At 41.5% G+C, this 24016-nt stretch overlaps 1 protein-coding gene across 1 annotated transcript in view; it reads left to right on the forward strand.

The window, feature by feature from the left end:
• kcnj5 (potassium inwardly rectifying channel subfamily J member 5) overlaps window positions 1-21808 on the forward strand; it is a 37790-nt gene extending 15982 nt beyond the window's left edge. The window contains exons 2-4 of the mRNA XM_014162812.2: window positions 1058-1140; window positions 5603-6476; window positions 19877-21808. Coding sequence (XP_014018287.2) covers window positions 1058-1140; window positions 5603-6476; window positions 19877-20235 — 1316 coding nt within the window. The 3' untranslated portion in view covers window positions 20236-21808. The remainder of the gene's footprint in view (window positions 1-1057; window positions 1141-5602; window positions 6477-19876) is intronic.
• Window positions 21809-24016: the final 2208 nt, after the last annotated feature.

The raw sequence follows: 24016 nt of genomic DNA on the forward strand, positions 1-24016 counted from the left end.
TGATGTTTAAAAATACAATTTCTAGCACATTAAAATCAGAGCACAGATACTGCAGTCTGTCACTAGATCAATGTATTACACCAAAAGACCCAAAACAACAACAAAGAAACCGCATTTACTGTTTGAAAAGAAGTCTTCGAAACTACATCAAATCACATTTCATGGTGTTACTTCAAAAAAAGCGAAAGTTATTATTGTAGGCACATGGGAAGTTTAAACAAAGAAATTAAGACATAAAAATCTGCTGTGGACAGATTGTGAAGGGTCCAGGCTGGTGATTATTGTGATTCAAGTAGTGGTCAGCTTGTCCGTGCAGCATCAGGGCTTTTAACAGTTGGGTTGGTGTTCAGCCCAGGCAGCGTCCTGGCACTGATGTGTTCTCCTCCTCTCCTCCTCAGGGGAATAACAAAGGTTGAACACGGTAGCTACTGACAGCTGAGACTGCTTCATTCAGAGATTACAAATTAGCTAACAGAGTGAGTCCAATTTCTCATGTGAGTCCAGAGTTAATCCACACATTAGCATTCTGTGTTGGTGATAAAGGTCTGTCTTATTATGATGAACTGAGGCTCTGTTCTAATGTCCTCACTACTGACTTCACTGTCCTCACATACCACCTACTGTAGCATGGAGTAATGTACTGGATTTGCATTCTTAATGGAATGCTAGTGTGGTTGTTGGAACATACTGTTTTAGCCTAGATTTGACATGAAAATGGAGACCTGAGCATGCATTGTTAAGATTCAGGCTCACTGTTAGTTGTGGCTCCTATTCAAACAGATGACTGGCATAATAATATTGATTTTGTTAAAGTGATTGACATGATATGTGTAGAGAACTATTTTTTTTGCAGGGTTATCAGTCAATGCAGTATTGACTATGCAGAATTTTTCCTGATCCTTGATTTTTTCTGATTGATCTTAGGGGATAAATTGTGAAAAACAATCTATTGTTGAGATTTGATTGATGCGTAATTCTGTGCGTTAATGAAAGTGAAATGCTGAATTCATTGGATATTCGCAGCTTGTTGAATCTCCATCTCCCTCTCTCCCCACAGGTGTTGAGCTCCACCTGAGGATGGCAGGAGATTCTCGAGTCCACATGGACCACGACATGGAGATAGGAGTCACACCCACAGCAGTAAGAACATGTTTTCCATACACACACACATTCCTCTCCCTCCCCCAATTGTCCTGTGTGACACTGCTGGGAGGTAGAGAGAGAGCGAGGAAGAGGGAAAGAAAGAGGGGGTGGTGAAAGATGGGAAGTGTCTGGTGTAAGGGAAAAATATAAGGGGACGAGGGGGAAACATTGTGGATCATGAGTTTCCTATAAGAAGGGTGATCATGTGCCTGACTGTCTCTGTGGAAGAGGATAGATGGTTCAGCCCACTACCATGAAGAGGGAAAGAGAGGATGCTTGTGAGAAAACGACTCACATGTCCTGATAATGGATGGTGAAATAGCCCAGGTTATTTGTCTTTATTCCAGAGGCGATTTAATTTATTCTTCCTGAGTGTGGTAAGGCAAACCAATTGTGGAAAAACACCAGCACACAGCAACTGCTAATTAATTTGTTTATGGAGTATCCGCCCGGGGGACGTCATTGACTCTGGGCTGGCTGCACTACTGTAGCACTGTCTGTGATGGCTTCATCAATCACTCAATTAGGAATTTCTTTAACACTCTCAAATGGAAAAGAATAGGTCCATTGTTTTTGATTTAGGACTGTACAGGTACAGATGTAGGATCTTAATTTGTTCACCCTGTTGCAGGATAACTTGCAATGCAGGAAATGTAAAATTTGTAGTGTATTCAAGGTTTAAAAAGGATTCTGAAGTTTGTAATTTCCACTTTGAAATGTACGAAAAATGTAGCAACCCCTACCCCTAAATGTCCATTCTAATCCACATAATAATTCACATTTCCTGTTGCTATATGATTATTTTCCTGCTGTAGAAAAATGGCTCAAATTAAATGAAGACATTACATTTTCAAGTAACCCCTGCTTTCTCCCAAACACACGTCACAGGATCCCAATGTCATTGAGTGACTAATTGCTGTATTGGTCAATGGGTGTTGTCTTTCACTTCACTGTCAAACCTTTCATTACTATATAATATATCAATACAGCAACATCTGATACATGGAATACTCTCCTAATGTGTGTGTGTTTATAGAACTACAATGAAGAGTCCCTAGCTAGAATTTCAAACAGTAGCTATGTTTCCATTAACTTGTCCAGTGATTTTTTTGTCGACATTTATAACATTTTCATAGAAAATAGGTTTGACAATTGTCTGCTATGGTGCGTTTCAATTTAACTATCTTGTGTCAATAAAAACAGCTGGCCGAAATGACATCACAGCTAAAAAAAATCTACAGTGTTGATTAAAAATGAAGTGGTTGATGTATTTCCATTACCTATTTAGGCAAATTGCGGATTAATAAATTGGTGACAGGCTGTTTGCCCTCCCACCTATCCGTTTCATGTCTCAGGTAGTCCACGAAAGCCAGCATGGATAGAATGCAAGAATTTACAAATATTTACCATATTCTAATAATTCTCGTGTCAACGTATCGCCACGGTCCGTGCCATGGTAAAACTTGCACACCTGTAGATCTGAAATAATTGGATGGTGAAACTTGCATTCAGTCAACCACAAAAGTCAAAGGGTCAGGACAAGGTTCCTGCAAAGATAGATTTAACAGGCAGTAGGCATTTCGAATTAAATGTGGAGTGGGGCTTCATCGTTACGTGTTGACGTCACGTGCCCTGTGTACCTTCAAAATTATTCGGCAAGCATTTATTCGAAAAACCCTTTTTCCATCATAATTTGTCACAATATATAACGTTTATTGCTTGACCCCTGTCGAATGGATAAAAATGTTGTAGATCTTTACAAAATTCCTGCTATATCTGCTGTTTCCATTAAGTGTCACAATTATTTTTTGTTTCACTTTTGTCGAATAAACCTGGGTCAATGGAAACCTGCTTACAGTATTCAGATCTATATTTAAATAATTTGCAGGACTATAGCATGTATTTTCAAGGTCATGTCTTTAATTTGAATTCCTTCAATTGAACATTGGGAGCCATTATATCAGTTTTGGAGCTGGATCTGAATTATACTCAATGCAGGTTGCAAAAAAAAAGGCTAGATTAGCAGCCTCCTATGTTCCTATCCAGGCCTGCCAGTGTCCCATAGGGAGTGAGGTACAGGAGAGGCGCAGCTGTGGAAACAAATCGCCTGTCTGGAGCTGGGCCAACAGTGAGGAATGAAGGCCCCATACCCTTGTGGTCTCTCTCTCTTTTCCCTCCCACAGTCATGATGCACCATGTGCTTGGAGAGACACTATCTCACACAATGTTATGGGAGCAGTGCAGCTACAGTATCAGGACCCTTAACTTCAATTAGCCAGGGCAGCGGTTCCCAAACTTTTTATAGTCCGGTACCCCTTCAAGCATTCAACCTCCAGCTGCATACCCCTCTAGCACCAGGGTCAGCGCACTCTCAAATATAGTTTTTTTGCCATCATTGTAAGCCTGCCACACACACACTATACGATACATTTATTAAACATAAGAATGAGTGTGAGTTTTTGGCACAACACGGCTCATGGTAAGTGACAAAGAGTTCTTATTAGACCACGGCACAAATAATAATATAATAATAATCAATAATTTTGCTTTATTTAACCATTTTACATAGAAAACCTTATTTGTTCATCGAAAATGGTGAATAACTCACCAGAGATGAATGAGAAGGGTGTGCTTGAAAGGATGCACATAACTCTGCAATGTTGAGTTGTATTGGAGAGAGTCTCAGTCTTAAATCATTTTCCACACATAGTCTCTGCCTGTATTTAGTTTTCATGCTAGTGAGGGCCAAGAATCCACTCTCACATAGGTGCATGGTTGCAAAGGGCATCAGTGTCTTAACAGCGCAATTTGCCAGGGCAGGATACTCTGAGCGCAGCCCAATCCAGAAATCTGGCAGTGGCTTCTGATTAAATTACATTTTCACAGAACTGCTTGTTGCAATTTTGATGAGGCTCTCTTGTTCAGATATCGGTAAGTGGACTGGAGGCAGGGCATGAAAGGGATAACGAATCCAGTTGTTTGTGTCATCCGTTTCGGGAAAGTACCTGCGTAATTGCGCACCCAACTCACTCAGGTGCTTCGCTATATCACATCTGACATTGTCCGTAAGCTTGAGTTCATTTGCACACACAAAATCATACAACGATGGAAAGACCTGTGTGTTGTCCTTGTTAATGTAGACAGAGAAGCATTCCAACTTCTTAATCATAGCCTCACTTTTGTCCCGCACATTGAATATAGTTTCAGAGACTCCCTGTAATCCTAGATTCAGATCATTCAGGCGAGGAAAAAACATCACCCAGATAGGCCAGTCATATGAGAAACTCGTCATCATGCAAGCGGTCAGACAAGTGAAAATTATGGTTAGTAAAGAAAACTTTAAACTCGTCTCTCAATTCAAAGAAACGTGTCAATACTTTGTCCCTTGATAACCAGTATGTTGTAAAAGAGTCACATGGTCGCTGCCCGTATCATTGCATAGTGCAGAAAATACACGAGAGTTCAGGGGCCTTGCTTTAACAAAGTTAACCATTTTCACTGTAATGTCCAAAATGTCTTTCATGCTGTCAGGCATTCCCTTGGTAGCAAGAGCCTCTCGCTGGATGCTGCAGTGTACCCAAGTGGCGTCGGGAGCAACTGCTTGCACGCGCATTACCACTCCTCTATGTCTAGCTGTCATGGCTTTTGCGCCATCAGTACAGATACCAACATGAGCAGCAGCTACGTTTGGCTACATACGGACCGTCAGTGGAATTCCCGCGAGAGAGTAACAGTTAATGTGATTGGAAGTTAATTATTTGACTAGGCTACCTGTATTTGACATTGTGTTGTTATTTCGCTGAACATTAGATGGTTTAATTTTTTTTTCTCCAGTGAAACAAGGCTACTCAGGCAAGAAAAAAACCTCACAAAAATGTATAGCCCTGTTGGAAAATATAAATGCACTGTTTTTAAATGTGAATCACGTTTTTATTTGGCGTACCCCCGACGGCATTGCACGTACCCCAATGAGGGTGGCAGTTGAAGGTGGTTGAGGATGAAGTCAAAGCAATTACTTAAAAGGTTGAGAATGTGTTTTTTCTCATATAACATGACAGTGTGACAGCACTGCAATGCACACATTGTAGCAACAAGGGTAATATGAGGAAATTCCACACAGACATTTCCCACAGACATATGAAGACATTTCACACATTTTAGCAACAACGGTAATAGGAGGACATTTCACACATTGTAGCAAGAAGGGTAATATGAGGACGTTTCACACATTGTAGCAACAAGGGTAATATGAGGACATTGCACATGAATAGAGGCAGACATTTTTGCTGACCTTTTGACCTGACCAGGAAAAACAATGGTCTCTAGCGATAGACTGTAACGAGGGCCCAGTGTTTTTCCTGAACAGGTCACTCCTGGCTCCACACATTAACTACGGAAGACAATGATATTGTGACCAACGTCTCAGCGGAACTGTCTCTCTTCCTCTCTGTCTCTCCAGGTGCAAAAGCTACCCAAACACATGCGGGAGGCCCAGATCTCCACCGAGCGCACCCACCTCATCGCCGACCCCATCAAGAAGCCCCGGCAACGCTATGTGCAGAAAGACGGCAAGTGCAACGTTCACCACGGTAACGTGCAGGAGACCTACCGTTACCTTAGCGACCTATTCACCACCCTGGTAGACCTGCGCTGGCGCTTCAGCCTCTTCATCTTCACTCTGGTGTACGTGGTCAACTGGCTGTTCTTCGGCCTGCTGTGGTACATCATCGCCCTGATCCGAGGGGACCTGTGGCACAGCGATGAGGAGGGCTGGACCCCCTGCGTTGAGAACCTCAACAGTTTCGTTTCAGCCTTCCTCTTCTCCATCGAGACGGAGACCACCATTGGCTATGGCTACCGCGTCATCACAGAGAAGTGCCCTGAGGGCATCATCCTGCTGCTGATCCAGGCCATCCTGGGCTCCATCGTCAATGCCATGATGGTGGGCTGCATGTTCGTGAAGATCTCCCAGCCCAAAAACCGCGCCGAGACGCTCATGTTCTCCCACAAGGCGGTGATCTCTGTGCGGGACAACAAGCTGTGTCTCATGTTCAGAGTCGGGGACCTGCGCAACTCCCACATTGTGGAGGCCTCCATCCGGGCCAAGCTGATCCGCTCACAGCAGACCAAGGAGGGGGAGTTCATCCCTCTCAACCAGACGGACATCAACATCGGCTTCGACACGGGAGACGACCGGCTCTTCCTGGTCTCCCCACTCATAATCTCCCACGAGATCAACGAGAAGAGCCCCTTCTGGGAGCTGTCCCAGGCACAGATGGATAAGGAGGAGTTTGAGATCGTGGTCATCCTGGAGGGCATGGTCGAAGCTACGGGTACGTCCTCTTGAACCAAGGCTAATAGGTCACCAGAGTATAGGGCACCAGGTTAGTGGTCATCTGAGTGAAGTTCACTAGTGTATTGGACCCCTAGCCCATAGACCCCTCATGTAGACCTGAAACAATTAGATAGTTATATAAGCAATATGGTAGTAGCGCCACCTTGTCTTCTGATTGGCTTGGTGGAATTGACCAATAATTTTGCATCTACACTGGTGCATAGGGGGTAGGGGACAGCTAGGTGTTGTTTCTGAATAGGGCCTTGGTCAGTTCCATTTCAATTCTTGTCTGTTCAGTAAATCCATTGTGGTTCTTCATATTCATTGATCATGTCATGTCTTTCATTCAACAAACCAGACAATTTCCAACCCATACAAACACAATTTCTAAAGGTACCATGTGGTTTGGATCTGCATATACAGTAATAAATATATTTACCAACTCGGGTAAATATGGCTGTTCTAGTTTCATAAGAGACCATTTAAAAAATAAAAAATATAGCTTTTTGAGAGCATAGGTTATTTCCTGTTACCATGACCATCTATGTCATTTTCGACAAAGACAAATGACCCAAAAAAGAACAGCGGGCAGGGTCTTTATTTGGAAGGTTGTTGCAGGTAGGCAAATGTTTCCACATCCATACTGAGGCCCGCATCTCCCCTATGTTGGTGCATCAGGGAGGCCTCTTTGAGATGTTTGTTTGTAAAAGGAAGGAGCGTTAGCCTCCCACGCTGGTCTGTGTTTAGGGAGAGGTGTTGCAGTAATGAAAGAAACCGCTCCAGGAGGGTTGCAGACAGTACTGGCCTGGCTAACGTATTCTCTTCTCTGGAATGTTACCACCAATAACACAGAACCACCTTTTTATACACGTCTGTAAAAAAGCCAGGAAAGGGAGATTAAACCTTTTTTTTTACATTTAAATTCAAACTGTAAAAAACTGTCCCATGCCTAGTGAGTTGCATCCCAGAGACTTGAACTATTTGCATTCACGAGATCCCCAGCTAGCTTCCTGGTAGCCTTGGAAGTCTTTGTATTGATTATTGATTGAGGAAATCTGCTTATTTATCACAGTAGCAGAGGGAATGACGACACGTGTACAGCCCTGGCCACACTCCACTGCTAATTCCTTATTTGCTCCTAATATGTTCCTGTGGTGAATTAGTCCACTCAGGTAAACACTGTATGTGCAAGCCTAACGCATTGTGTATTGGCCTTTGTTCAAGGACAGATTATAATGCAGTAATCTAAATACAATGCATTCTACATGTCACTAGCTTACATTATTCCGTAGGGTCATGATTTTTCTTCTTCCTAGTGAATGTTTTTAAAAAGAAAGGAGAAACAAGGCACTCTTCAAGTAATTACAATGCCTTTATTTGTATGGCATGTTCAATGGAACAAATATTTTAAAACTCATTTAAATGACGCATTTCGGCAGCATGGCCTTCGTCAGGGTGTACAAAGATACAATGATGCAATTATTTATTTGTGCTCCTTGATGAAGGCCTAGCCCAAAGGCAGGCAGATGGCGATATTGAGTTGCTTCATCTTACAGTCCAAAGGGAATGTATGCAGCCTACTATACACTCGTATCCCCATGGACCGGTTCGTACATAAAACATTCTCCATTCAGGCAGCAAAGACGTCAATTTCCTCCTTAACTCGATTTAATGGCGAGAAGGTGGAACAAAACGGGGAAAATATGCATACTTTCTTCATGAATCCCCTTTTTCCACCACCATACTGGAGTGGCTCAGCCAATCAGGTTGCAGCAGTCTGTTGTTTACCCTGAATACTGTATGCAATGTCAGGAAGTAGCATTAGCCACCTAGCATATTGGTGGGAAATTGTTTAGAATAGTCCGTTTGTAACTCCACTTACTAATTGTAGCGGTATAGTCTGTTTGTTTGAGTTGTTGGTTTTGGCTAGCTTATTGTTCCAGTCGGTAGCTAACTAGCACTCACTCACGTGGCTGCAAGCGCCGTCATGAAAAGGGACATAAGAAAAGCTCTACAATATTAGGTTTTTCTAAGTGCAGAGAACGCTCGAGAACAGGCAATGTTGAAAAGTAATATTTAGACCTGTTTTACTTTTCTTTAATGTAGTTTTATAATATTCTAAACAAGCAGACAACAAGAAAATTGTGTTTGAAAAAACAAACGTTTTAGCTGTGAGGCAATTGGGTAACCTAGGTAACCACAGGTTGTTTTCCCCACAGGCGAACGGGTCCACGACGTTCTATCTAATACCGACTGGGACTACTATTCATATATACACATATTAATATTCCTATATGCAGTACAGTTAAATTAGATCTTTAGAAAGAGGAGAGGATCTGTGATACAAGATGTCTTTTTAATCTGTTTTTTTTTTAACTAAGCTTGCTTTTTGCCTGAGTAACCTCTGGTGGCAGAGCATTACACAATAGCATGGCTCTATAAATAACTGGGTGACGCATTAAATCTGGTCAAAATCATTAATTTTGGTTTGGGTACCGTGAAGAAACCCATTGTGGGGTGTCTGGTGGGACATGTCTGTTTGAAGTGTATGTAGGTAGCCTGGCGGTTAAGAGGTTTGGGCCAGTAACTGAATAGTTAATGGTTTGAATCCCTGAGCTGACTAGGTAAAAAATGTGTTGATGTGCCCTTGAGCAAGGCACTTAACCCAAATTGCTGCTGTAAGTTGCTCTGGATAAGAGTGTCTACTAAATGACAAAAAATGTATGTAAATAGATTAGACAAGGAGTCTTTGTGTCAAAAACGCAGAACATCTTTTTATAACAGACATATTTCTCCCCATCATGTAAATGCAGTTTAAATGCAGTGACTACAAGAAAAACACAGCAGCATAATTAGGAATATTTGAATCGGTGGACAGAGGATTTTCTGTCTGCGTTTTAACCTCCCCTGTTTTTAAAATACAGAACTCACCAACCACTCATTTGATCTGCCACTGCCTTTCATACATCTGAACATTTCTGCTCTATTTTTTGGGGGGGATTTATTTAATTTGTCTTTTCATACCACCAGTAGTCAACCATCACACTCACACTGTGCCTGATGCCTAGACACAGGCATTAAATCGCATCACTTTCCTCTTGACCAGTAAGAGCATGGCAGACTGGACCGTGTCGTCATGGCAATCACTGATTATTGAGTAATTCTGACCCCTCCCCCACCATGTCATGATACTAAAGTTTGTTTTTAGCAATCACACGTTTTTCTCACAGGAATTAACAGAAGGACATCTCCTGACCTGGGAATTGTGGCCTTCAACCATTTTGCATTAAATGCTGTTAATCTGCAGGAGAGGAAATCAATTCTACGGGGGATATAGTCGGCTCTTGCTAATGACATTGATTTTGTGGACTTTGTGTAAATTACAACTGTACTGCATCTGACGAATGGCCCAAGTGATCAGTCATCTTGGTATTGGCTATAAGCCAGAGAAAGCATAGGTCTACAACTCTTACTGTTGGATCGAAGCCCACAGTATCTAAATTGGGTAATGATGGCTCACTTTTTTTTTGCATTACTTAGAGTTAACCAGTGGATTTATTATAAGGTCAAAGACACCATTACAGTAACCCCATTGGTGCAGCAACTTTTGAATTGATGTCATTACAAAGGTTTGTTAGCCTGCTCTGTTATGGCTAGATAGATTCTATATGGGGTACATCATCTGCTGCAGTGATAAATTACTCGGCTTGTACGGTAGTTAATGTGCTGTTGACAGACAGTAAGGATTTTCAGACTAATAGGGGAATCATTTGGATGGTTAGTGGGATCCATTCCTATAGCCAAGCAGATGATAAACAGCCACCAATGCAAAACACATCTCCATCTCTTGAAGTACAGTAAACTGCCCTTTTCGTGTACATTTTTTGCAGTGTGGACATTTATAGCCCTTCAGCAAGCATCTGATTGCATAAGCATAATCTCATTGACAAAAATAAAATCTGACATTTGCTGCTGCTGTCAACAGAGCCTGTCATATAAACACTCATACACACAGTCTATAAGGTATGAGCCGCCTGCAGATAGAATGCTACAGCATTCTGAATTCTGACAGAGGCAAGATATTATGAGGTGATGAGGGATTGGAACAGCTTCAATTTCATGCTAATGACCTTACCACACTGTAGATTGGACAAAAACACTGAGTCAGCAGCTTATATCACTGACAACTTTAATTTCTCTCTCGCCTTGAGCATTTCAGATAATTAGAAAACATTAATTAATGTCAAAGAATATTATGTCAATGTCTTTGTCATTGTAACAGATATAAAGAGAAGACATCAAATAGTCTTGTACGATACACTGATTATCATTCTCACAGCACATATATTATTAAAATGTCCATACACTATTTATTAGAACCTGCTTCAAATACAATATCACAAATTAACATCTTATGAGAGCCTCTACATTTAAAATTCAAGCCAAGCTAAGCTAATAACCATTTTAATCCTCCCTGACAAACTGAACAGAAAACACACGTCAGCAAGTATTGCAATGCACAAGAGAAAACAAGGTGTTTTGTGTCCCCATACAGCCTGCATTGTGTTACCAGCTGTCATCCTGTGTGTGTGTGTGTGTGTGTGTGTGTGTGTGTGTGTGTGTGTGTGTGTGTGTGTGTGTGTGTGTGTGTGTGTGTGTGTGTGTGTGTGTGTGTGTGTGTGTGTGTGTGTGTGTGTGTGTGTGTGTGTGTGTGTGTGTGTCACTGGCGTACCGGACAGCCGGGGGGGGGTGAACAAACTCGTAAAGAACTAAGAATCATTAGGCTCTTGGTCTGATATGCACTTTTGAACACCTGAGTACGCTCCACTCATTGCACGAGCTCTGTCGGTGAACAAATGCCGTTGCCTAAGGATAGGACAGCTCCAGTGCAATGAGTGGAGCGTACTCAGGTGTTCAAAAGTGCATATCAGACCAAGAGCCTAATGATTCTTAGTTAGTTCTTTACGAGTTTTAGTCTCTCAATCTCTCCACAGAAGTTACAGGGATGATAAAAACAGCTTGACTGCCGTAGCAACATCAGGGAAAATGGGCAGAAGAGAGCTTAAAATACAGCAGTTCTACAACATCTTTAATTGAGCCTCACATTCGCCTTAATTGCTGGTCTCAACATGCTACGGAAAGAGATTAACTGTATAGGAAGCTCTGGGGACAGGTTGTCTGGACATTGGACAGCCGATAAATTAGCAGATGCAAACAGATTATCATATTTAGCAGATAACAGTTCTTGAGGGCTTGAACAAAAAAAAGCGGTTTGCGATTTCGTTCATACTGGTGAACCGGCATTTGAATTGTGTGGTTGCAATATCAACAGTCACTCAAAACATTTGCACACAAAAAAGCAGGACATCAGGAGACCCGGTGAGTCTCTCAAGTAGGATTTAATTTGATTTAATTTAATTTGCCTTGAATATTGCAGCCCATTTGTGTAGGCTAGGTATTCCCAAACTGGGGTAGGCGTACCTCCACAGTATGCGCACCCCAATGCCGTTGGGGGTACGCCAAATAAAAATGTGATTTATCTTTTTTTTTTTTTTTTTTATCTTCACATTTTCAAACAGTCCATTAATATTTTCCAATGGGGCTATACATTTTGGTGAGGTTAATTTCTCGCCTGACTAGGCTCGTTTCACTGCCCCCCAAAAATCAACCATCTAGTGTTCAGCGAAATAACAACACAATGTCAAATACAGGTAGCCTAGTCAAATAATGAACATCCAATTGCATCAACCGTTACTCCCTCACGGGAATTCCACTAACGGTCCGTATGTAGCCAAACGGAGTTGCTGCTTATTCCGTTTGCTCAAAAATTCATTAATTGTTAAATAAAGTAAGGCCCGCGTCCGTAGAGACACATACCAGCTCCACTGGTAGTATTGCTACTACCAGCAATACTACACCAGCACCTGTCGACAACACAAGTTGTACTGCTTCCACGAGCACATCCAATGCTAGCATCAGTAATTCTACATTTGTTGTTAGCCCAGCTAGCATTGACACTGACATTTGTGAATCTGATGCAGCCGAAGAGATACTGCCCCCTTATCCGGGAAAGCACCGAACAACAGACAGGGACGTTGGACCATCGAAGAGGTGCAAATATGATGAGAACTACATTGATTTGGGGTTCACTTATATTGGGAGTAGTGCCACTCCTCAACCCCAGTGTGCTATATGTGCAAAGGTACTATCTCACAACTCAATGAAACCTTCACCTTTGTGCAGACATATAGAAACAAAACATGCCAATTTGAAAATTAAGCCACAGGACTTTTTTGAGCAAGAATTAAGATGACTTTTGAGTAGGAAGATGTGCAGCAGATACCATTAATAAGAAGGGGCTAGAAGTGTCTTATATGGTGAGCTACCGAGTGGCTAGGACAGGCAAGCCCATACTATTGTGGAGGACTTAATTCTTCCTGCTGCCGCAGATATGGCTGGGACAATGCTGGGGGAAAAGGCCCAAAAAACTATACAGACAAGGACTTCATTAAACAACATTGTTTCACAACGCATCAGTGACATGGCAGTAGATGTTTTGAAACAATTACTGCTATGCATACAAGCCAGTGAATTCTATGCGTTACAGCTGGATGAGTCAACAGACGTGGCGGGCCTGGCACAGCTCCTGGTATATGTCTGTTACGTTCATTGGGGGTAAAATAAGGAAGACATCCTTTTCTGCAAACCACTGGAAACCAGGACAACAGGAGAGGGTAATTTTAAAGCACTGAACTGCTTTGTGACATCAAATGGACTTTGGTGGTCAAAATGTGTTGCTATCTGTACTGATCGCGCAAAAGCCATGACAGGGAGACATAGTGGAGCGGTAACACACGTGCAAGCACTTCTCCCGACGCCACTTGGGTACACTGCAACATCCACCGAGAGGCTCTTGCAGCCAAGGGAATGCCTGACAACACACAGGTCTTTCCATCATTGTATGATTTTTTTGTGTGAAAATGAACTCAAGCCTACAGACAATGTCAAATGTGATATAGCAAAGCACCTGAGTGAGTTGGGTGCGCAATTACTTTCCCAAAACAGATGACACAAACAACTGAATTCGTTATCCCTTTCATGCCCTGCCTCCAGCACACTTACCGATATCTGAACAAGAGAGCCTCATCGGAATTGCAACAAGCGGTTCTGTGTAAATGTAATTTAATCAGAAGCCACTGCCAGATTTCTGGATTGGGCTGCGCTCAGAGTATCCTGCCTTGGCAAGACACTGATGCCCTTTGCAACCACGTACCTACACTACCATTCAAAAGTTTGGGGTGACTTAGAAATGTCCTTGTTTTTGAAGAAAACTATTTTTTGTCCATTATAACATCAAATTGATCAGAAATACAGTGTAGACATTGTTCATGTTGTAAATTACTATTGTTGCTGGAAACGGCAGATTTTTTTAATGGAATATCTACATAGGCATACAGAGGCCCATCATCAGCAACTATCACTCCTGTGTTCCAATGGCACGTTGTGTTAGCTAATCCAAGTTTATCATTTTAAAAGGCTAAATGATCATTAGAAAACCCTTTTGCAATTATGTTAGCACAGCTGAAAACTGTTGTGTCGATTAAAGAAGCAATAAAACTGGCCTTCTTTAGACTAGTTGAGTATCTGGAGCATCAGCATTTGTGGGTTCGATTACAGGCTCAAAATGCCAGAAACAAATAACTTTCTTCTGAAACTCGTCAATTTATTCTTGTTCTGAGAAATGAAGGCTATTCCATGTGAGAAATTGCCAGGAAACTGAAGATCTCGTACAATGCTGTGTACTACTCCCTTCACAGAACAGCGCAAACTGGAACTAACCAGAATAGAAAGAGGAGTGGGAGGCCCCGGTGCACAACTGAGCAAGAGGACAAGTACATTAGAGTGTCTAGTTTGAGAAACAGACGCCTCACAAGTCCTCAACTGGCAGCTTCATTAAATGGTACCTGCAAAACACCAGTTTCAACATCAACAGTGAAGAGGCAACTCTGGGATGTGAGAGTGGATTCTTGGCCTTCCCTGGCATGAAAACTAAACACAGGTACAGACTGTGTGTAAAAATTATTTAAGACTGAGACTCTCTCCAATACAACCCAACATTGCCGAGTTATGTGCATTCTTTCAAGCACACCCTTCTCATTAATCTGTGGTGAATTTTTCAATTTTTTTTATGAACAAATAAGGTTTTATATGTAAGATGGTTAAATAAAGAGCAAAATTATTGATTATTATTATATTATTATTTGTGCCCTGGTCCTATAAGAGCTCTTTGTCACTTCCCACGAGCCGGGTTGTGACAAAAACTCACACTCATTCTTATGTTATTAAATGTATCGTATAGTGTATGTGTGGCGGGCTTACAATGATGGCAAAAAACAATATTTGAGAGTGCGCTGACCCTGGTGCTAGAAGGGGTATGCAGCTGAATGTTTGTAGGGGTACGGGACTATAAAATGTTTGGGAACCACTGGTGTAGGCTATAAGCCAGACAAAACTCACTGAGTTCAACAGTAAATAGTGGCTGAATTTATACTTAAGCCGACTACTTTTTTTCCACATTGTTAGGCTATTTGATGTGTAATTTTCATAAAAAGTTTATAAATAGCAGCTAATTACGATATATAGATATAAATAGTACACTGCATAATGAAACAACCCCTTCTAAGCTAGGGTTTTGAGGATGGACTGACTGTATTCTTTGGCATTAAAAGACTTTGCGGGGGTCCAGAGAAACTGTGTTACCAAGTGGTGTGTGTGCGGGCATGCGTACATGCGTATGAGCCTTCCATTGTGTCAGCTGAACTCACTGTCAGGCAGCACACACACAGCTCTCTAGATAGAAATAGCCAGAGGAACCCTGATGTTGAGGTGCTGGCTGGTGTTTTTAAGGGGCCAGAAACACATTCCAGTGTTCTATTGACTCTCAGGCTTAAGATGGATCAAGGTCCAGTATGTGAGTGAATAGGCTCTGTTGTGCTGCTGCTGGATGCTAAATGAATGATGCAGAGAGGTGACATCCCTCTCCCACACATGCCTCTTCAAGTTTGATGGCCCTGAGAAGTGACTGTGGATGGGAATGGAGGGGAGGGTTGGGTAGAGACCACCGTGGCGTAGTGTTATAAAAGCCCATGGATTATTCCAATCCCAACTCTGAGAAGAGCTGTAGAGAAATTGTGGTGAACAACATGCTACAGAGCCTCGCAAACATTTTCATCCCCCTTTGCGTTTTTCCTATTTTGTTGCATTACAACCTGTAATTTAAATGGATTTTTATTTGGATTTCATGTAATGGACATACACAAAATAATCCAAATTGGTGAAGTGAAATTTAAAAAACAACTTGTTTCAAAAAATTCTAAAAAATAAAAACTGATAAGTTGTGATTGCATATGTATTCACCCCCTTTGCTACGAAGCCCCTACATAAGATCTGGTGCAACCAATTACCTTCAGAAGTCACATAATTAGTTAAATAAAGTCCACCTGTGTGCAATCTAAGGGTCACATGATCTGTCACATGATCTCAGTATATATACACACCTGTTCTGAAAAGCCCCAGAGTATGCAACACCACTAAGCAAGGGGTACCACCAAGCAAGTGGCACCATGAAGACCAAGGAGCTCTCCAAACAGATCAGGGACAAAGATGTGGCGAAGTACAGATCAGGGTTGGGTTATAAAAAAAAATGTCAGAAACTCTGAACATCCCACTGAGCACCATTAAATCCATTATTAAAAAGTGGAAAGAATATAGCACCACAACAAACCTGCCAAGAGAGTGCCGCCCACCAAAATTCACGGACCAGGCATGGGGGGAATTAATCAGAGAGGCAACAAAGAGACCAAAGATAACCCTGAACGAGCTGAATGCTCCACAGTGGAGATTTGAATATCTGTCCATAGGACCACTTTAAGCCGTACACGCCACAGAGCTGGGCTTTACGGAAGAGTGGCCAAAAAAAGTCATTGCTTAAAGAAAACAATAAGCAAACACATTTGGTTTTCACCAAAAGGCATGTGCGAGACTCCCCAAACATATGGAAGAAGGTACTCAGGTCAGATGAGACTAAAATGGAGCTTTATGGCCATCAAGGAAAACGCTATGTCTGGCGCAAACTCAACACCTCTCATCACCCTGAGAATACCGTCCCCACAGTGAAGCATGGTGGTGGCAGCATCATGCTGTGGGGATGTTTTTCATCGGCAGGGACTGGGAAACTGGTCAGAATTGAAGGAAGGAATGATTGATGGCACTAAATACAGGGCAATTCTTGAGGGAAACCTGTTTCAGTCTTCCAGAGTTTTGAGACTGGCACGGAGGTTCAACTTCCAGCAGGACAATGACCCTAAGCATGCATACTGCTAAAGCAACACTTGAGTGGTTTAAGGGGAAACATTTAAATGTCTTGGAATGGCCTAGTCAAAGCCCAGACCTCAATCCAATTGAGAATATGTGATATCGACTTAAAGATTGCTGTACACCAGCAGAACCCATCCAACTTGAAGGAGCTGGAGCAGTTTTGCCTTGAAGAATGTGCAAATAGTTATGAACGCTCAAGTTTTCTGTTTTTTTGTCTTATTTCTTGTTTGTTTCACAATAAAAAAATATTTAGCGTCTTCACAGTGGTAGGCATGTTGTGTAAATCAAATGATACAACCCCCCCCAAAAATCTATTTTAATTCCAGGTTGTAAGGCAACAAAATAGGAAAAATGCCAAGGGGGGTGAATACTTTCGTAAGCCACTGTATAAGCACTGGTTTACTTTTTGTGTTTTAGTAGCTTTTGGAGTTACTACGCCCAAAGACCCTAGTCATAAAATAACTTCCTGCAATGTTTCTTGTTGCCTATATGCACTGCTGTTGTTTCTAATGTTCTCAGAAGAGTTGGGGATGAGACAGTTTCACCTTATTTATAGACCAAATATTCCTGTTTTATTCCATTTTCGGACATTTTTGTTGTTGTGTAAACGCTGAAATCTATATAAAGATGTCCTTGGGTATGCATCCCTTTAAATGAGAGAATAAACTTAGTCCTATGTATAATGAAAGGGAAGGAGGGTAGGGAGAGAGATAAATACATTTTGTCTGTTTACTGAACATTCTTCTCCAATATACCTCTTGCTCACTGTGTGATTTCAAAGAAGAGTGTGTCAAACTTAAAATAGAATGACTAACTGATTCATGAATGTGTTAAATATAGTATCTTGTTTTGTATTATGTAACAACATGTAACATTTCATGTTAATCTAACCACATGTACTGTAGGTTACTTGTGTAGCCTGAATACATTTGCATAATGCACACCGAGCCCACATGTAATTCATATGTTAATATATGAATATATGAATATATATATATTCATATGTTAACCTAGATGTTGGAATTGTATAGAAAACGCTATTGTACATTATAAAGTGGATTTATTGCTTAATTTGAAACATGAACAAACACTGGTTACAGTCAACCAACCAGGTCTCAGAGTATTTCGTATTATTCTGTCTGTAAGTCCGAGATATCCATTTAGTATATGTTACTTTTGGGTGGTATGTATTAATTTGTGGCTGTCTATCACCCATTTCATATGATATTTTACAATTCATATTATATGTTACGAATTTATTAAACATATAATATGTTACGAATTTACTAAACGTATAATATGTTACGAATTTAATAAACGTGCAATATGTTACGATTTTGCAAAACGTACGTTATGTTAAGCATTCTAGCTAGGTGGCTAGGTTGCTAACGTTAGCAACCTTTGAGTTGCTAGACATTCGTGTAGTACGCCCACCCATCCACCACGACCAACCACCCTGCTTTTCTTTTTGTCTTAAGTAGCCATCTGTCTTATGTAACCATACCAAATGTAACATATCCTATTAATTTGGTGTACCAGATTTGTACTAATTTGGTATCCCGGTTTATGTTTACTATGTTACGTCTAGTCTATGAGACCAGGCTGAGTCAACAGGATCATACCACATCTTTCTCTCTCTTCTCATATAATAGATAGTGTTGTGTCTTCTTCCTACCCAGAGTAATGGATTTACTATGCCCTGATGTAATCACAGCAGGAGAGTAGCAGGCTGCTGTAGATGCTGTTATTTAGCTCTAGATCACAGCAGATAGGTGGATCTTTGTTTTCCCCAACAGACCAAGAGATATTTATTCAGTGATTCACCAATATTTTTTTTTCCTATGCCAGTTACCTAAATAAGCAGTTGGCTTCGCAGATCAATTGATTGTGTATCAAGGACGCTGTGTGCTGTCAATTACAATGAGGACCCTCCAGTATTCTGCCCTCGCAAGCAAAAGAGCTAATTGAGTCGAACTGAGAAGAATGCCTTTAAAGTGTTTTTATTGTCAAACCAAATTAGTTGTAGGTAGATCACTGTAAATGTGGTTATTTGTTGTCTTACTAACAGGTTATTTTTTATTCATGTTGACCTTGACCTCTGACATGACCTTTGACCCTAAATGGTAGTTCCTGCCTTCTTGCTTGGTACACCTACTGGAATACGTTTCCATTACCATTTATTATTGCAAACTTGTGTTCATAGATTTATTTATATGTGGTTGTCAGTTTCATATAGTTTGATACTTATATTAGCAAAGAACAATCAATAACACCAAGGTAAACCGTAGACACTGCAGCCCAAAGCTAAAAGATAAAAGTTATTAACTGAGGTTAGTGATGGCAGTTACTGTTTTTTTCCTTGGTTTCACTGTATCTTTTTTGCAGCTACTGCAAACATTACCTCCCATTTTCTCCAAAACACAAAACAATGGAGGCAGGATATACTGTACGTCCACATGATAAAGCAGGTATTAAATGTCATTAACACATTTTTTACCAAATGTGCAGTTACTGCCCTTTTGCTTGCTAGGGCAGTATAGTCTACATACTCAATGTGGATAGATATTCCCCATCTATTATGTTGGACACTACAGTGAGGGCTGTATGGTTAGTGAGATCGAACTTATAATACTTTGTAGAGCACACTTTGGATTCATATCAGGTTATGAGATAGAGGATCCAGAGGCATGGACATTGGTGTAGACACACAGAGAATCCCAGGTGGAGTACATCTTCTTGGACCTCTCAGTCCTGATGCTCCTCATACCTTATTCTCACTGATCCTCTCTGACCTCAGACTGTTATTGACTCGAGTTGAGCCTTCTTTGTGAATAATTTACTATTCCTCCCTCCTTCTGGCTCTCATTTTGTGTGTGTGTGTGTGTGTGTGTGTGTGTGTGTGTGTGTGTGTGTGTGTGTGTGTGTGTGTGTGTGTGTGTGTGTGTGTGTGTGTGTGTGTGTGTGTGTGTGTGTGTGTGTGTGTGTGTGTGTGAACATGTGTGCGTGCCTGTGTGTTAACAGGGATGACCTGCCAGGCCCGGAGCTCTTATCTGGACAAAGAGGTGTTGTGGGGCTGGCGTTTCACCCCAGTCCTGTCTCTAGAGAAGGGCTTCTACGAGGTGGACTACAACAGCTTCCACGACATCTACGAGACCAACACGCCGTCATGCAGTGCTAAAGAGCTAGCCGCTATGGTACGAGAGGGCCAGCTGCTCCCCACGCTCTCTCTGCTGACGCCCGAGCTCCCCAAACCCTACACCCTGGAGCCCATGTCCACCCACAACCCTCTCTCCAAAGAGGTGGACAAGGGGGAGGAGGGGGAGAGGGGGGAGATCAACGGCTCAGCTGCAACTCTGAAAGACCAGCCCGGACTGGACTGACTACTTCAGATAAGCCAAACCAGAGACAAAGTTACTAAAGACTATGCTTAATTTAGTCAATGGCCAGCTTGTTCCATTGCATTGCTTGGAGATCAAAGATCCCCCCTCCCCATGCAATACTTCTCTAGAGTTTCAGTCTATAGTATATATTTGTTTTGTAGACACAAATACACACAAACACAGACACACACACACACTTACTCCAGATTGGTCGTATTGTCTTTATATATTTGAGGCGACCACATATTTCCATTACACTAGTAATAGCTCAAGTGATATACTGTAACCTGAAGTGGAACATGTAGCCATGATGAGTGAATATCACATCTTACAAATGATCCAATATCCTCATTTTAGAGGTTGTTGATTCTGCTGATCACGTATTGATTCCATCTCTTGGCTAATATCTCCCCACGTTGCTCCCTGCTGCACCTAACACAATGACAGAATATGTGCGGACCAGATCATTATATTCAATCCCATCACGCTTTGTTATTACTCCACTACGGAAACTCCTAATTGAAGGCAATATGTACGCAGCCGCGCTTTAACCCTCCTTCATTCCTGTAGACAGGAAGTGGAGCTCAGCTCAGTTCAGCTCGCAGCTATAGATCAAGCTGTCTCTTTGTATTGGGTTCGATCATCTCCGTTTCGCATTTTGTCCAATCACCCTTGCGTTTCCACTGTCATGCTTAATCGCATTACGTGTGAGGAATATACTAGAGCAAAACACAGGGCCCAGAGAGTTCCTCAGTATTGGAACCAGAGGAACGGGCAGTACCTCATTTTGATACTCATGATACATAAGCACAAGTCCTGTGACCCTGATATGCCCCCATTTCCTCCATCCCTGTCCCACCTCCTGCCCCTGACTGGTGCATATTTTAGTGCATGGTGTTGTGTATAGGCTTCTGATGATACAAGCAGGTTTATAATGATGTCTACGCTCATGAGTGTTTCTTACCTGCACTGTGACATAATACAAGCTATTAGTGCTATTCTTCTTCTTTAACCTTTGGTTAGTTCTCTTTAAATAAAAAAAACAATAAAACTGTATTATTTGAGGTCCAGATTCAGTTCTAATCTACCCGTAGTCCTGGTCTGGACTCAGCCTGCTCCTGTTGTCTCTGCTTGAGAGAGTGTTTGACCCTGTTACTTGTCACATTTTCTACAGTTGTATTTTGAGGATGTTTGTGACAGAGCTTGCATGATAATGAACTGTCCCCTCGATATAAGAAGTTTAATACACTGCTAATAATACAGGGTATTTTCTAGGCATGCAAACTGCAATTAACATTTTCTACAGATATTGACAACCAATACATTGATGATAGCTAAAATGACAAATCTCTTAAACGTTAACCCTTCTCCCCCCTTCTATAACATTTATTTGCATTTTTCTGGACACTTGTCCCATCAATGTATTTTATTTCGCTGTGACATTGTAGCATCATATTTATTCCATTTACATAAAGATCCTTTATCATTAGAGAAAAAAAACTGCTCCCATAGCTGGAATGTCATCTGTTTTCTGTGTGTTCTCATGGGAATAAACCTAATATGGCCAAAAGCACATTACAGTATGTTTCTGTTAGAGAACCGTGTGTGTGTGTTTGCGTGCTTGTGTGCATGTTTATGTGGGTATCTGTGTCCGCCTGTCCGTGCACACATGTATGTGTGCGTTTGTTAGTGTGTTAATTAAGTCCTTTGTAAGTATGTGTGGTTAGGAGTTATTCCCCTCACAGCGAGAGAGAGAGCTACGGTGGCTTGCGAAAGTATTGACCCCATTGGCATTTTTCCTATTTTGTTGCCTTACAACCTGGAATTAAAATAGATGTTTTGGGGGGTTTGTATCATTTGATTTACACAACATGCCTACCACTTTCAAGATGCAAAATATTTTTTTATTGTGAAACAAACAAGAAATAAGACAAAAAAACTGAAATCTTGAGCGTGCATAACTATTCACAAAGCCAATACTTTGTAGAGCCACCTTATGCAGAAATTACAGCTGCAAGTCTCTTGGGGTATGTCTCTATAAGCTTGGCACATCTAGCCACTGGGATTTTTGCCCATTCTTCAAGGCAAAACTTCTCCATCTCCTTCAAGTTGGATGGGTTCCGCTGGTGTACAGCAATCTTTAAGTCATACCACAGATTCTCAATTGGATTGAGGTCTGGGCTTTGACTAGGCCATTCCAAGACATATAAATGTTTCCTCTTAAACCACTCAAGTGTTGCTTTAGCAGTATGCTTAGGGGTCATTGTCCTGCTGGAAGGTGAACCTCTGTCCCAGTCTCAAATCTCTGGAAGACTGAAACAGGTTTCCCTCAAGAATTGCCCTGTATTTAGCGCCTTCCATCATTCCTTCAATTCTGACCAGTTTCCCAGTCCCTGCCAATGAAAAACATACCCACAGCATGATGCTGCCACCACCATGCTTCACTGTGGGGATGTTATTCTCGGGGTGATGAGAGGTGTTGAGTTTGCGCCAGACATAGCGTTTTCCTTGATGGCTAAAAAGCTACATTTTTGTCTCATCTGACCAGAGTACCTTCTTCCATGTGTGTGGGGAGTCTCCCACATGCTTTTTGGTGAACACCAAATGTGTTCGCTTATTTTTTTCTTTAAGCAATGGCTTTTTTTCTGGCCACTCTTCTGTAAAGCCCAGCTCTGTGTAATGTACAGCTTAAAGTGGTCCTATGGACAGATTCTCCAATCTCCGCTGTGGAGCTTTGCAGTTCCTTCAGGGTTATCTTTGGTCTCTTTGTTGCCTCTCTGATTAATGCCCTCCTTACCTAGTCCGTGAGTTTTGGTGGGCGGCCCTCTCTTGGCAGGTTTGTTGTGGTGGAATATTCTTTCCATTTTTGAATAATGGATTTAATGGTGCTCCATGGGATGTTCAAAGTTTTGAAAAAAAAATATATAACTCAACCCTGATCTGTACTTCTTCACAACTTTGTCCCTAACCTGTTTAGAGCGCTCCTTGGTCTTCATGGTGCCACTTGCTTGGTGGTACCCCTTGATTAGTGGAGTTGCATACTCTGGGGCCTTTCAGAACAGGTATATACTGAGATCATGTGACACTTAGATTGCACACAAGTGGACTTTATTTAACTAATTATGTGACTTCTGAAGGTAATCGGTTGCACCAGATCTTATTTAGGGGCTTCATAGCAAAGGGGGTGAATACATATGCACGCACCACTTTTCAGTTTTTTATTATTTAGAATTTTTTTATACCAAGTTATTTTTTTCATTTCACCAATTTGGATTATTTTGTGTATGTCCATTACATGAAATCCAAATAAAAATCTATTTAAATGACAGGTTGTAATGCAACAAAATTGGGTAAACACCAAGAGGGATGAAAACTTTTGCAAGGCACTGTAGTGGAAATGAAAGTACTGCTTGAGCAAGGCTTGGTTTCACCCAAGGCTCTGCAAAACAGTTGTGACTTTTACACATGCTACCTGACAACTGGATTAGAGGTGCATCGAATAAATAGAAACAGACTTAAGCACCTATTTGGCACACCACATTGGTGTGGAACAATTTCATCTTGCACAGAAGCTCTGGGCACAAACACACTGCTCAGTACAGGCAGCTGGTAGGAAATAATGATACAAACAAGAAATAGAGATCCAAGGCTATGTATGAATGTAGCACCATCTGTTCTGTACATACAGCTTGTATTGAACCACAATTCCTTGGATGACTACCAAGAACTGTGTGGGTGATACAGTTTTCCTGTGCTCATCGGTATTGACCAAAAACATAAT

The sequence above is a fragment of the Salmo salar genome, chromosome ssa20, assembly GCF_905237065.1.
Source record: "Salmo salar chromosome ssa20, Ssal_v3.1, whole genome shotgun sequence".
Lineage (NCBI taxonomy): Eukaryota > Metazoa > Chordata > Actinopteri > Salmoniformes > Salmonidae > Salmo > Salmo salar.